The 15,639-nt window shown below is 42.5% G+C and overlaps 1 protein-coding gene across 1 annotated transcript in view; it reads right to left on the reverse strand.

Annotated features, from left to right (window-relative positions):
- Positions 1-4,115: 4,115 nt before the first annotated feature.
- SMAP2 (small ArfGAP2) overlaps positions 4,116-15,639 on the reverse strand; it is a 44,919-nt gene continuing 33,395 nt past the window's right edge. The window contains exons 5-10 of the mRNA XM_070510226.1: positions 14,488-14,574; positions 13,376-13,457; positions 12,250-12,359; positions 11,310-11,475; positions 10,575-10,891; positions 4,116-5,459 (exon numbers count right to left, since the gene is read on the reverse strand). Coding sequence (XP_070366327.1) covers positions 5,334-5,459; positions 10,575-10,891; positions 11,310-11,475; positions 12,250-12,359; positions 13,376-13,457; positions 14,488-14,574 — 888 coding nt within the window. The 3' untranslated portion in view covers positions 4,116-5,333. The remainder of the gene's footprint in view (positions 5,460-10,574; positions 10,892-11,309; positions 11,476-12,249; positions 12,360-13,375; positions 13,458-14,487; positions 14,575-15,639) is intronic.

The following is a 15,639-nucleotide window of genomic DNA, read 5'->3' on the forward strand; positions in this document are numbered from 1 at the left end:
CTGAGATGCAAGGAGTGGATTTTAAAATTCCAATCTGACAATCTCAATAGTTTAACTGTATTTATTCCATTTACACTTATTGTATTTTAGAGTACTTAGACTTGTTTCAAACATATTACTTTTAAATTCTATTGTTTTCCACTTTTCAATGCTTATTTTTAAAATTCTTACCTTGCCTTTTTCTTGAGGGAGATGACTAATATTCTTGCTTATTTGCATTTTCTTATTCCAAAGTTTTCCTCTTCATCAGTTTGTAATTTACACACTATTTTTATTCTCAAGAATAGAATATTCTTAAAATCTTATCATGTATATTTAACGTAATAGAGCCTGTTTCTCTACTTTTTCAACTCCTTCCATCCACTCCTCAACCCACCATAATCTGGCCTCTGGCCCCACCACTCCACTAAAACTGCTTTTTGCAGAAGTTTCTAAATACTGAATTCAACAGTTCTTTTATCAGTTTATATGTCACTGGATTTCCCTGCTAATTTGACATTTGTGATCATCCCTCCTTCTTGATATTCTAGTCCGTGGGGTTCCCTAACATTGCACTTCCCCAGAGTTTCCTTGTTTGTTCTGCCTTCCATCTCTTTGACTATTACTCCTCATCCCCACTCCACCCCTCTCCTGCTTAGGCCTTTCGCCCTTAACTCCTATTAAAGATGAATATTTCCCCCAAAGTTCTGTCCCCAGCCTGCTACTCTTATTTTAAAATTCACCCCCTGTGATCCCATCCATTCCCATGGAATCAATTACCACCTCCAAGGGGCTGACTCTTAAGTTCATTTCTCCATCCTGGCCTCTTCCTTGAACCTCAGACTCTTAAATCCCTTTCCAGCTGATCAACCAGACCTGGCTACATCACAGGGACCACACATTCAACATGCCTAAAACCAAACTCCTAATTTTACATACATTCTCCCCTCCTAGAGAGAAAAGCCAGTTTCTCCTCTTCCTATAAATTCTCTCTCACACAAGCTAGAAACACATGAGATTTCTTTAACTCCTGCCTCTCCCCGCCTCGATCCCACATCTCATCCGTTACTGAGACCTCCCAACTCTACCTCCTAAAATATTTTTTCTGGTTGTTTTTCCCAAATAGTATTCTATAGTTAATAGGTATTCCATAAAAATGAATTCCATGGAAAAATAAGTCTTGGTAAATGCTAGAAAACCATGAAAAAAGTCTTTCCTCAAGAGAATGAGAAGACAAGCCGCAGACTGGAAAAAAATATTTGCAAAAGACACATCAGATAAAGGACTATTATCCAAAATATACAAAGAACTCTTGAAACTCAACAGTAAGAAAACAAACAATCTGATTTAAAAAATGGGCAAAGACCTGAAAAGGCTCCTCCCCAAAGAAGGTACACAGAGGGCAAGGAACCACATGAGAAGGTGTTCAACATCATGTAATTAGGGAATTGCAAATTAAAACAATAAGATACCACAACACACCTATTAGAATGGCCAAAATCCAAAACACTGAAAACACGAAATGCTAGTGAGGATGTGGAGCGACAGGGACACTCATTCATTGCTGGTGGGAATGCAAAATGGCACAGCCACTTTGGAAGACAGTTTGGCAGGTTCTTACAAAACTAAATATACTCTTATCTTATGATCCAGCAACCACATTCCTTGGTATTTACCCAAATGAATTGGAAACTTATGTCCATACAAAAATCTGCACACGGATGTTTACAGCAACTTTATTTATAATTGCCAAAACTTGGAAGCAGGCAACATGTCCTTCAGTAAGTGAATGATGGAACTGTGGCACATCCAGACAACGGAATAGTATTCGGTGCTAAAAAACAAATGAGCTCCCAAACCGTGAAAAGACATGAATGAATATTAAACGCATACTGATAAGTGAAAGAAGCCAATCTGAAAAGGCTACATACTGTATGATCCCAACTATACAACATTCTGAAAAAGGCAAAACTGTGGACACAGTAAAAAAAAAAATAAGTCGTTGGCAGGGGCTAGAGGAGAGGGAAGGATGAAAAGGCAGAGCACAGGGGGTTTTTTAAGGGAGTGAAACTATTCTGTATGGTGGCTACATATCATTATACATTTGTCAAAATCCCAGAGAACATACACCACCAAGAGGGAACCCTAGTGTAAATTATGGATTTGGGGTAATGATGTGTCAGTGCAGGTTCATCAGCTGTAACAAACGTGGCACTGTGGTGCAGAATGTCAACAGTAGTGGAGGTTGTGTGTGGAGGGGGAGGGATGATGGGGGAATATGGGAACTCTCTGTACTTTCCCCTCCATTTTGCCCTGAACCTAAAACTACTCTAAAAAATAGTCTATTAATCAAAAAAAACAAAAAAGCCTTTACCATAGAACTTTTCAGAGCCCTTACTATGTGAATATTATATTCTAGATGTACAAGAGGTGACACAATGTGCAGTCTTTCCGAACTTATTTTAGCATTTTTGTGTTCCACACAAAATGTTCCAAACTTATTTTAGCATCTCCCGAGCCTCATAAGCAGTTCATGAATTGCTGCTCTCAGCCACTCCATTCTCCTCTGCCCCTCCTATCCTGGCCCTCACTCAGCTCTTGCTGCCTCTCTGGTATCCTAATTCTGGTCTTGCTCCCTCATACACGTTGTTCTCAGCAATGCAAGAGTGAGCTGCCTAAAACTCAAATCTGACCACGTCACGCCACTGTTTACAACGATTGAGGCTAAACTCCTTCCTAGGGTAGAGGAAGCCCCCATGATCTGGCCTGACCCCGCCTCAGCCTCACCTCTCACCACACCCTGACTTATATCATCCCTTAGAAACACTGAACTGCGTGTGCTTCCCCAAACATTCTGTGCTCTTGCAGGTCTCTCTCTCTCTCAGTTCACATCAGTACTGTCTGGAATACTCTTCTCCCCACCCCCACCCCACCTACTGGTTAACTCCTACCTCTCCTCCAAGACTCAGTTCAAGTGCCGCTGTCCTTAGGAAGGCTCGCTGCCAGGGTCAGGTGCCCCCAGCTCCCATAATACCCTGCAAAAGATTCTAAGTCTGTTGCCCCACAAGACTGTGAGCTTCTCAGGAGCAGGGAGGATGTCAGATTCATCTTTTCTTATCTGTTCTTCCCAAATTCTAAAAGCTGATGGGTCCCAAGGCCCAGTCCTCTTCTCTTTCTCCTTAGGTGACTTCATCCAGTCTCACATACCATCCATACCCTGATGACTCCCAGATGGACACCTCCAGTCAAACAATTTCCAGGGCAGACACTTACACTTGCTCTCCTCTTTTTCCAATCTCCACACACGGGCTGCTTATTCAGGTCTCATTTCAAATGTAACTTTCTGACTAATCCATCTAAACGGTCCCATACCCACTCTCTCCCCTTAACCTACCTTAACCTGTATTATTACTATCTGAAATTAAATGACTGATTTACTTGTTTATTGCCCATCTCTTCTACCACACTATCCCGTGAGATTGGGGAGTTTTGATTCATTGCTTTATTCCAGAGCCTAAGACAGTGTTTGGCACATTGTACACACATTACATAATTGTTGAATGAATTAATGCCTACCATAGGTCTGGCATATAATACTTGCTAACATTTGAGTATTAAGTGCCCAATATTATGCTAAATGCAACACAGGAATTGCTTCATTTTACCTTAAGTACCAGCATTACCCTAATTTTACACTGACACCTGGGGGTGTGGGAGCTTGCCCAGGTCACAAAGTAAGAAGGGATATGAATACTGGCAGCCTGATCCAGAGCTCACTTTCTTAGGCACTGTGCAATCCTCTCACTTACATCTGGAAGCATTTAAAGGTGAACTCAAAGGAAGGGAGGAAGGGGGCTGTCTCCGCTTCTCCATCTATTGGGGGGGCGTGCTTCAAGTTTCCATCTTCTGAGACTCTAGCACGTGCAGATCTCCACGGTCCATCAGCTCACAACTCTAGACACCCCTGGAGAAAGGCCCCCTTTTGGACTGCTGGAGCGTGGGCCTGGCCCTTGGGTAGGCCCAGGATGGAATTTTTTTAAATACAGAAAGGGAGGGAACTGCCCCTGGAAAGCAGAACAACTGGTGTAAATCACCCTCCTCCAAGAGTGACACACAGTAAATCAAGCAAACAGTCCTTCCCTGCAATATTTATTCAGGAATTGACACACACACGGGAGAAAGGCAACCAGGAACTGTGGTTCCCACAGGGGAAATCTTTTAAGCAAAGTTGTCTTGTTTTAATTTTCCAGTGGGGTGAACAATGACTGAGAGAAAAGGTGGCCAGGCGCGCTCCCTCACACACCTGGAATAGGTGGGGAAGCAGAGCAGCCGGGACACACAGGCATGAAAGAGTGATCGGCAGCCTGGGAGAGGGGAAACGAGAGAACCATCGATGAGACTGCAATTTTTTTGACTATAAGAAGAACTGACAACAGTTTTTATGCTGTTGATAAATTAACTCCTCTCTGTTGCAAACCTAAAACTAAGAAACAAAAACAAAAACACCCAGAGCAGATGGGGAGAGAGAGAGGGCGGAATCCACACATATATGCACAAGCAGGACACTCGTTAAGGTCTGCATTCCCACTGGAGGGGCTGGTCCTCCAGCCTCGGGGCCAGATCCTACTGGAGGCAGGACAGAGGTGGGGAAAGGGCGTGTGGGACCTTCATAAAGTCTTTGGTGCTAAGAAGGCTGACCGAAGCAGCAAGTCCTGAAGCCTCAGGATCCAGAAAACAATTCGGGGCAAAGCAGAGTAGTATTTTTGCTCATCCTCATAGGAGGAGGTTGCCTCACCCCAGGGGTAGGGCCAACCTGATCTGATACCCATGGAGAATTTAATTTGATTTCAGAACTTTCTTCATTCCCATAAATCATGCGAGCATGATGCCTCCCTCTTCAACCAATAATTTAAATATGTAGAAATAGCTTATAGAAGTACCTCCAAACCCTCCCCTCTTTGCCTAAAACAAAACACCTACAGACCTTTCTGAGAGTCTGACAGGAGGTTTAACCTTGTGGGAAAGGTACTCAAAGGTGTGCACATTTCTCCCGCAGTTTAAGTGCCTTCTGCCAACAATTTCTAAGGTGCTGGTGCCAGGAGAAGACTGGGGCTGAGGCTGGGGAGGAGGTCAGGACGGCTGGGGGACATGTACAACATAAAGCAACAGAGAGGTGTGCGTGTTCGGCAAGTGGCTGGGCTGGGCGGAGTGCCGAACCCCAAGTGACGGATTGAGCAATTTCTAAACCAAACAGAGATTGGTAGGAAAAGGGGATGGGGCTGGGGGAGTTGGGGAAAGAGGAAAACCGGGGAGAGAGGGAGCTGAGGAGTGGCAGCCATACGGGTGTCCTGTTTTTATTTCCACATCTGAGGGCTGAGAGTCTGGTTTGCTGCCTGTCCGTTCCCGCCGTTCATCGACTGTCCATAGCTCAGCATGCCATTGGCTCCACAGAAGTTCATCCCGGCCATCTGCTGGGTCATCTGAAAGGGAGAGAGGAGACTTTGAGGCCAGGCTGTGGGCATGCAGCCAGTTCGTGCAAAAGGCAGGGTAGGAGTCCTTCCGGCTGTGGGGAGAGGAGAATGAGACAAAGGGAAACCACTGTGGTATATGACAGCGCTGAACCCGGCTAGATCACTTCAAGGACACCAGAGCACAGAAAGGAAGGACTTTCCAGAAAGAAGATGTTGACGGAGACCAATGCTCTGGGAGGGAAGGAAGGAATCCTGGACTAGTCAACGTAAAAGCAGCAGGAGAAGTTATCTTTTTCCTTGCCAGTCTCTCAGCCTAAATAGCAGGGCCTATCGCTAACTTGCTGTAGCCAACCCTGAGTATAAAGAGAAGCCCCCAGACCAGCGCTCCCGTCATCTCCCGCAGAGAGTTATTACTGTCAGCCTGAGTGAAAGTGCTTATGCACGCTCAAGCAGGACAAAAAGCAAGAGAAAGAAACTGAGCTGCTCAGAGCGAACAAAGGCAGGCAAAAAAAAGACCAATGGGGCTTCAGTGTGTAAGAAGGGAAGCTCCTGGGAGAAAAGCTGGTGGAACAAGGCCTGGGTGGGGGCTGGGGCCTCTTTATGAATTAGATTGAAAGACTGGCCTCTGGCAGTGAACAGAATAAACAATTTATCACAGAAAAAGGCCTTAAATTTTCCCAAGCCTGGTATACTTTCCGTATAAGTTATTTTTCTTTAGGAGAAGGTCTATTTTATTTCTACCAACTTTTAAAGAAAATTTCAAGCTTACAGAAAAGTTGAAAAAATAGTACAATGAAACTTATATAACCCTTCCTTAAATTCACCAATTGTTAACATTTTGCCATATTTTATAAACTTTAAAAAAATTTTTGATGAGCATTGAAAATTACAGATCTTGTGACATTTCACCCCTTAATCAGGAGGCATCTCTTAAGAAAGAACAGTTTCCTAGAACCACAATACAATTAACATGTTCAAGAAACTTAACATTAATACAATAGCCTAAAATACATGTCATTTTCATATCTCCTTAGTCCCCTTTAATCTGGTACAGTTCCGCCACCACTATCTTCTTTTTTTCCTGACATTGTTTTAAGAATCCAGGCCAGTTATTTTGCAGAAAATCCTTCAGTTTGGATTTATCTCATGTTTTCTCATGATTGGATCCAAGTTAAATATTTTTGGCAAGAATTCTATGTAAGAGATATTGTGTCCTTCTCAGTACAAGATACCAGGAAGCACATGATATTGATTTGTCCCATTGTTGGGAATTTTATGTTTGATCACTTGGCTAAAGTACTATCCATCATGTTTTTTTCATTATAATTAATGTCATCTGAGGGGTCCTTCTTTGAGAATGTGTGACTACCCTGTTCTTTCTACAATTATGAGTCATCATTCTTCTGTCAAGAAGGCTTTCCCTCCCTCTATTCCACATCCATCTTTTAAAAATATCACTGTGGACTCATGGATTTTTTTCCTTCAGTGTGCTATAATCCATTAGTGTCATTCTTTTTGATCTTCAAATTGTCCCATATTTGGACAGCGGGAGCCTGCAGGAGTTGGCTCATGTGGCCTTTTGACATGTTCCAATCAGTTTTATAACACTTCATTACTTATAGAAATAAACATGAAAGAATAAAAATAAGTGAATTAAAATCCCAAGTATGAAAGCTGGAAAAAGGAGATCAAAGTGAGTGAAGATAACCCAGAAATTGAGGTAGAAAACAGAAAAATGTAGAACTAGTAAATAAATCAAAACGCTGTTTTAAAAAAAATAAGTAAAATAGATGGACCACTAGCTAACTTAAATGAAAAAGCGGAGAGGGGAAAGGCGAGCACAAACATACAAAATAAGAAACGACAAGGGAGGGGCCGGCCTGGCGGCACAGCGGTTAAGTTTGCACATTCTGCTTCGGTGGCCCGGGGTTCGCTGGTTCAGATCCTGGGTGCGGACATGGCACTGATTGGCAAGCCATGCTGTGATAGGCGTCCCACATATAAAGTAGAGGAAGATGGGCATGGATGTTAGCTCAGGGCCAGTCTTCCTCAGCAAAAAGAGGAGGATTGGCAGCAGATGTCATGTCAAGGCTAATCTTCAAAAAAAAGAAATGACAAGGGAAAAACAACCGCTGAAACAGGAAACTAAAAAATCATGAGCCTGCTTGGCACAACTTTTGAGAAATGAATTTGAAAACCTAGGTAAACTGGATAATCTAGGTAAACAGAGCTTTCCAAAACTGACTTCCACAGAAGACACAGAGAAAGCTACCAAAGAATTACTATAGAAAAAAGCAAAAGGACCATACAATTTCATATGGTAATTATACCAAATCTCCAAAGATCAATACTACATAAATTGTTCCAGACCACAGAAAAAGGAAAACATGAAAATTTTTTTTTTTTTTAAGATCGGCACCTGAGCTGACAACTGTGGCCAATCTTTTGTTTTTTCTGCTTTTTATCTCCCCAAATCCCCCGTGGTACATAGTTGTATATCTTAGTTGCAGGTCCTTCTAGTTGTGGCATATGGGACGCTGCCTCAATGTGGCCTGACAAGCGGTGCCATGTCCGCACCCAGGATCTGAACCCTGGGCCACCACAGTGAAGCGCATGAACTTAACCACTCGGCCACGGGGCTGGCCCCGAAAATATTTTTTATAAAGCAATTATAACCTTGATACGTAAACCTGACAAAGAGTGCCCGTGCATGCACTCGTGTGGGTGTGCACACACACCATGTGTCTGGTATTCCTCTGCCTATCTCTTTATTTTCCAACTTTGAATCACTTTGTTTCAGCTGTATTTTTTGTATCTAGTATAAAATCAGGCATTACTTTGTGAGCCAATTTGAACTTCGTTTTCTTTTAATGGAAGAGTTGCTTATTGCTATGACTGATATGTTTGATCTCAATTCCATCATATTATATTTTTATTGTTTTATTATATTTGCTGTACTTCATATGTCTTCTATTTTGTTGTAAAAAAATTCCTTTGGTATTCATGAAGTTCCATATTTTTGTTCTAGTGATGACCTTTACTAATACTTTCCGTCTTTGATCTCATTTATTCTGTTCCCAAGCTTCTACCATTTGGTTTGTGAGCTTATTACATCCTTTGACTTCCACCTATTTCCTCTGCAACAATTTATTCTACTTTCCCCTTTTCTTCTCCTTTCTCCTCCCATTACTTTCAGTTGTATCGTATTTTAGTTGTTTGTCAGAATACAACATATGTTCTTCCACCCTTGTCATTACCTTTGTTTTAGTCTTAGATTCTCAATTAAACATTCACTCACCATCAGTCCTTTTGCCAAAATGTCCCCAGTCCTTAGATGGATGCAGCTTATCTTCAGGTAGATGCCTCAGGAAAGGCTTGTACGTATGATATTCTCTGATTTCCTGCATATTTAAGATTTCTTTTATAGCCTTGATACCTAAAGGATAACTTGGCTGACTATGAAATCTCGTCTCACATGCACCTGAGTGTCCTGAAAATACTATTGCCATTGTTCTCTTTTTGTATGTTGTTGTTAGGAAGTCTGATGTCAACCTGAGTGTTGTTTTTTCTTTGGAAATGACAGATTTGGGGGGAGGAGAGATGAGGAGAGGGCTGGTGCCCTGAGAATTTTCCTTGTTCTATGAAGTCCAAAAAGTTTACTGGGATATGTTAGAGTTGACCATTTTGGGTCAATTTTTACAGATACACAGTGGCTTCTTTCAATATTATATTAAAGTCTTTTATTTCTAGGAGATTTTCTTGTATTAGAGTTTTAAATAGTTTAATTCTCTTCCACTATGTTGTTTTTCTTCATTGGGAGTCTCCAAATATAATTGTGTTAGGCCTTCTTTGCCTAATTTCCATCTTACTTTCTCTCTGATTCCTTTTACTGTTTTCTATATTCAGTTTTCATTCTCTTAGCTGTTTCATGCCTTTCTTCAATGCCAAATATATCTCAGTTGACTCTATTCTCCTTTGGCCAACTTGTAATTCAGTCTTTATTTCTAAGATAATTGTGTCTTTTTAAAATTTCTTTCCTCAGTTTACCAAACTTTCATTTCACAATCTCCAGCTTTTTGTCCATGTTGGTTCTAAGTTTTTGAATTTCTGATTCAAGCTGTTTTGTCTTATCTGCAGTTGTTTGTTAAAGCACATTTAATTCACATTGGTGGACTGTGTAACAGTTTTCTTCTTCTTCACGACTGTTTTTTGGTGGAGAATTTTCATTTCCTGAAATGTTTTGATTTTCCTTTTCTATTTTCTTCTCATAGTAGTGTTGTGTGAGTGTTGTCTGCCACTTTCTGTTTACTTTGTAGTGCCTTATTTTTCTGAATCAGCGATAACACAGGCAGGTGTGAGAGTTTTGGGATGCTTACTAGATTTCTTAGTTCAAGAGCGCCCTCTTCTGTTAGTATAGTGAAATGATGGGGGTGTATCTTCTGATTTTGTGATTCTCTATTCCACTTCTCATTTATTTTCCCTTTACTACCAGGTCTCCAAATAACACCTTCTCCTTCCAATGCAACCCCATTTCCCCTAGAAGCAATGCTTTTCCAAGGCTATCACCTACAATCCTATATATTTCAATCCTTTTTTTTGATTCTCCAAGTAACCGTTACTGGTTCTAACCTGCCAGGTCTCAGACCTCTTAGCATATCTCCAATCAGGGTAGGTCTTCACTTTCTAGGGAGTGATTTTATCTGTGTTCTGTCACTTCTAGCCTCCCGCTCCCTCTCCTCTTTTCACAGTCTCCCTGGGATGCTGACTCTGCTGGATTTAGGTGCCATGTAATCTGAAGTCTGTAGTATTGTCTACTAGATGCAATAGTCATGGATTGCATATGGGTGGTTTTATCTGCACTCCTATTTTATCTGTACAGGTTTTTGTTTTTGTCTCGATGAATGTGTGGAGAAATTTAGATTTAGGCAGTTACTCTCATTCTACAGGAACCCAGAATTCCTCAGATATTCTGACATTAGATAGACCTTCTAGGGAAAAAAAGCAAACCTAAGAATGTCTCTGGCATTATCTCATTTACTTTCAGGATTCAAAGGATAAGAGACAGACATAAGGTGGAAGAAAAAGTGCCAAAACTCTCGTCCTGAGTAAAATGGGATAGCTTACCTGAGTAAGGTTCCATTGCAGCTGCTGAGCTGGCTGAACCCCATACATAGTCTGGGGCATAGCTGCCATGCCTGCCATGTAGCCAGCCTGCTGAGTGGTCATCATCCCATTTGGTACACCCATCATTGATGCCTGCATGCCACCCATATAGCCTGCAGGCATGGCCATGGGGGCAACCATCCCAGAGGCTCCAGGCTGCGGTACCATGCTTACTGGTGGGGGCATCATGCTCCCCATTATGCTGTTCGGAGGTGTGACCCCAGGGAAGCTGGGGTAGGCTGTGGGATATGCCATCTGAGCAGGAGCCATGAACATTGCTGCCGAGAAAACACACATACAGTTCTGTTAGAGAGGAAACCACACAAAATCAGTCCAAACTCCCACTGGCTACTCCTTTCTAGCTAGAATTTCTCAGGACTACTCAACCTAGAATGCTCTTTTACACAGAAAAACTGTTAGATTTCCTCTAAGACTTGCAGTGGCTTATCAAGGGGCCGCTGGCCTAGCCACTTCCCTTTAGACTTTGCGGAGGTGTGAAACCAGACCCCAAGTATGGCTCTGAGTTCTAGCTATCTGCAGATATTTTGTGGCTTCACAAGAAATGTCATGTTCAGGCTTGTCTGCAGTATGACATCCTGGCCCCCAAAGCAAGTGCCCCCATTTTAACAAATAATTCCTGCATGTAAGTCCTCGCATCTCTATCTGGCATATTGCCAGGACCCCCATGAACTCTACCTTGGGCAGGCATTTGAGGCGTCTGGGATCCATACAGCGAAAGGATGGAGTCTTTAGAAAGCTGTTTCTTGCCCGTTTCTTCTGATTTGCTCCCTGGCTCCGGAAACAGGTTCAGGTTTTCAGGAACAGAGCCAGCACTCCCTGCAGTTGGCATGGAACCCACAACCTTACGGCAAAGAGGGCAGAGGGCAAATTGGAATGGTCCTCATGGGATCTCTGCAAGGACCGCCCTCATCTCTCTGCGGCTTCTAACATTCGCAGTAAGGATTCACGGCTCAAGCGAATCGCTTCCTGACATTTTCACGATACAAATATCTGAAAACACCTGATAGTTAAGCTCTGGTACAATTCTTGGTCCTTTGGCAAAACAACGTGATTTGGCGAAAAACAAACAAAGAAATAAAAACAACCTACAAATGATGCAGCCAGAGAGAACTGAGTTTAGATCCCAGAGCAGCCATTTACTGGTTGCATAATGAGAGGCTAAGTCATATAACTTTTCTGAACTAATGTTTCACCTATTAAATATCCATTTTGTAGGGTTGTGGTGAATATTTTAAATTATAAATGAAACATACAAAATCACCTAGCACCATGCCTGGTACATTGCAGGTATTCCACAGATGGTAGCCATTAAAGTTTCAAGTCTTTCATAGCTACAAGTTCACTGGCAATAACTCAGGCTGAAGAGCTGACCCGAAGTATCAGCCTTTATAATCTGTCACACCTTCAACAGAAGCCCACTCTTTTTGGGCAGGAAACAAAATGGAATGAATAGTAATCTTAGGCTGTATCAGAGATGACACAGTGTTCAGGGAAGAATCAAGAAAATCAAAGTCCAATTCTACCAAGGAAGCATGACTTGGGTCCATGATTAGGTTATCAAAATCACCCTTTTCAGAATGCTCTCTAATCCTCTAAAGGAACCCACAAGACTCACCTTTCTGGAAACCGAAGAAGAGGGGGACGGAACAGAGGCCAAAAGATCTAAATCCTTCTCTAGGGTATTGCTGGTCTTACTATTTGCAGCGGAGCAGGACACAGGAGCATCTGGAAAGAGAGATCAAAGTTAAAATGGAGCACTGCTCATTAAGCCCATGCCTTCCTCCTATTCTGGACATGAAGCAGACAGGGAAGGCCCACATGCTCCATCATGGACCTGGAAATCTTGACTTTTCTGGAACCATCTAGCTTGGATGGGGCATCTAAAAGGAGGCCTCACCCCACATTCCCAAGAGCACGCTGGAGAAGCCTGTAGCCCAGCCATCAGGCCCAGGACAGCAACAGCCCAGGCCTGGAGGCTGCATCAGCCCCGCAGCAAGGGGGCTGGCTGGCTCCCTGCTGGCTATTTGAGGGGCAAAGCTGCATAGGATTCATTTTCAGAGAGAAATGAAAGGTATAGAAATTAGAAGCCTAAGTAGCCAACAGCCTAAATCAGCGGAAATGGGCTGAAACAAAGGATAGCCAGCGGTACTGTGAAAGGTTCAGACTAGACTCTGTTTCTGACAGGGGCAGAATCACTAGCTCAGGGTTTCAAAGGTTTGGGGGAAAATGACCACAAGGTAATAGGCCATCTCAGAAACAGGTCTCACCTGAAAAATGAGAAGGACGGGGGCAGGGCTCACAGGCGCTGGCTTAGTAAACTTGCTAACGTTTAATGAGTGCAGGCACGAGGCTAAGAGTTTTAGAGGCATTATCTCCTTTCGTCCTTCCAACGACACCTCTGAAGTAGACTCTTATCACCCTCACTGCACAGATTAGGAAAGCAATGTTCAGAGAATGAGGAAGCTACCCCGGGTCACACAGATAGCAAGTGGCAGAGCTGGGACTCTGGCTCCAAAGGCCATGTTCTTAACCACAACATTTTACTGTCGCTCTGAAAAATCTCACCATAAACACTTTCTGAGAACAACTGCTCAGATGTAAAACAACAGGAAGAACAAGAGAGAACAATCTTAGTGACGAAGACACAAACTGAAGACTCTCGTCTCTGCCTATCCTCCCAGGGTCACAGAGAATTCATCAAAATTTGTAAGATTACGGGAGTGAAAAATTCTAACTCTTACCAAGGCCCAACAAATCCATGACAGGTGCTGTGGATTTCGGGGAGCTCTTCCGAGGTAGCTGTGGATCCTCTTTTTTCTGTGGCTAAGGTGAAAATATGTTATAGAAAGAAATAAGCAGGTGTTTTTGAAGGCTTTTCCCCCCTCTCCATTGTAAAGCCACAGGTATTCCAGTGGCATGGTTGCTGTTATTCAGAGACAAGACTCAGGAAGCGTCAGGTGAAAGAATCAAGTCAGGAGGCACGAGGGCATAAATCAAACCTAAAGTGAAAAACAAAGATATCATCTGTGCCTGTCTGGCTTTCTGAAGAGACAGATCTTTCTGAAACCGAGACAACCACAGATCGGGGGATCCCACAGAAGTAGCAGTTTTTGGTCCCAGGAAAAGCCAAGACTAAAGGTAGGTGTCTGATGGTACAAGAGCCGAGAGCCAACAAATCTCCCAGTGACTATAAAACCTTTAATACCAAAAGGGAGATCAGTAAAGACCACCTAATTCACTCTGCCAAATCACTGATGACTGCGATCTGTGGACGATTCAAAATGATGATAAAAGGCTCTTCCTTAAGCAAATAGCAAAAAGTCCCCTCTCCCAAGATTCCAAGCTCTGATATTAGACTATCTACTACTACAGCCACAGTGTGTCCTGTGGAAAAAGAAAGCTGTCTACTTCAGTATGATAGAGCAAGGATACAAAGAAGGGATTGTTTAAAATAGATTAGTACGGCCTGGCTTCTGGACTGTTCTTAACTGGAACAGGAAGATGAGGTACAGAAAGTCTAACGAGAGAAGGACAACGTAGCATCTGCTCAGAAGGTGTCACACAGCCCTGGCACTCTGGCATGGAGCGTGCCTCTTGCTCAGATGGGGCAGATGCAGGTCCCAAGCTCCCATGTGGCCCCCAAGAGAAGTGTTACAGAGCGGATTAGGCAGCAAGAAGGCGATGGGAAAGCAGCACAAATGGCAGCAGCTGATCTCATCTAAACGCGGACCCTCCCTCCCCCTTGAGCCCCAGGTGCCGTGCTGCAGTACGCTATCAACCCCACACCCCTTCCCCTCCACACACACCAACACACTCGAGGCCATCCACACAGTGCAAATCCTGGCCCACTTACCATTTTAACTTTCTCAAAAACAACAGGTTCCATTTTTTTCTCTGGAGCTGGTTCATTCCCTCTTTTCCACTTGTCATCTTTTTCTTTCTATAATGATTTAATAAAACAAGACAAAAAACACAGGCCCCAGGGTGACTAACAGTTCGATAAATTATAATTCCACATGTCTAAAAAGGACACAAAAAGTCCCTATTGAATTTGATGCAGGAGTCTGATGAACTTGAGGGTTTCTTGGGGTGGGGCATGAGAGCTGGCCTCTTCCACATTAGCCTCAATGCCATAAGAGACATCTTTCAAATGTCTGAAGCACCTGCCCTCCTTGTTCTGGAAATGTGTGGTCTGGGCTATCTACAGAGGTTGACGTTTCCCCAGTTTGCTGCCTTTTTTTGACCCAACTTTAACTTGCTCATTCTTTGAGGGGTTCCCCCTCATCTTGCTACACCAGTCAATAAGTTCATGTTCATCTTACTCAGCAGATCCTTTGTGATTTTATAAATTCAACCATGAGTTCTTTCCATCTTCATCTCCTTTTTAAAAATCAAAAAATAAACTGTAATTTCAAGCTTAAAGATTAGGGGAAAAATCAAGGAAATAAGGCAAAAAGGAGAAAAAGGATTAAAGTATCCCTTTTAGGGTATCTGAGTGAGTTGCCTGTATAAAACCAAAAAGCACATCAAAAATAAAATATTAGAAAGTCTCTCTCAGTTTTTGTTACTTTCAGAGGCAGTTTCATAAGACTTTCACTGATTATAATGTTATTGGTCACATTTTTGACATCAAATATCTAAATGCAAAACAGAACCCCAAAGTGAACTTAAGAACACAGGCATATAAAAGGAAGTATAGCATATATATGAAAAAATGGTCAGCCTTGCTAATGATCAAAAAGCGAAATTTAAAGTGCATTTTAGGAGGAGAAAGATCTTAATAATAATACCTAATGTTGGTAGGGATGAGGTAAAACCAGCACTCTTATACGCTGAGAAGACAGCGTAAAACAGTACACCTTCTAGAAAGCATATTGGCAAAAGTATGAAGAGACAAATACTGAAACCTTTTGACCTAGATGATATCTTATCTCATAATATATTTTAAGAAAGTAATCCAAAATATGTAAAGGGTTATATCCACCAAGAAGCTCATCCCACAATT

The sequence above is a fragment of the Equus asinus genome, chromosome 5 (assembly GCF_041296235.1).
Source record: "Equus asinus isolate D_3611 breed Donkey chromosome 5, EquAss-T2T_v2, whole genome shotgun sequence".
In the NCBI taxonomy this organism is placed as follows: Eukaryota; Metazoa; Chordata; class Mammalia; order Perissodactyla; family Equidae; genus Equus; species Equus asinus.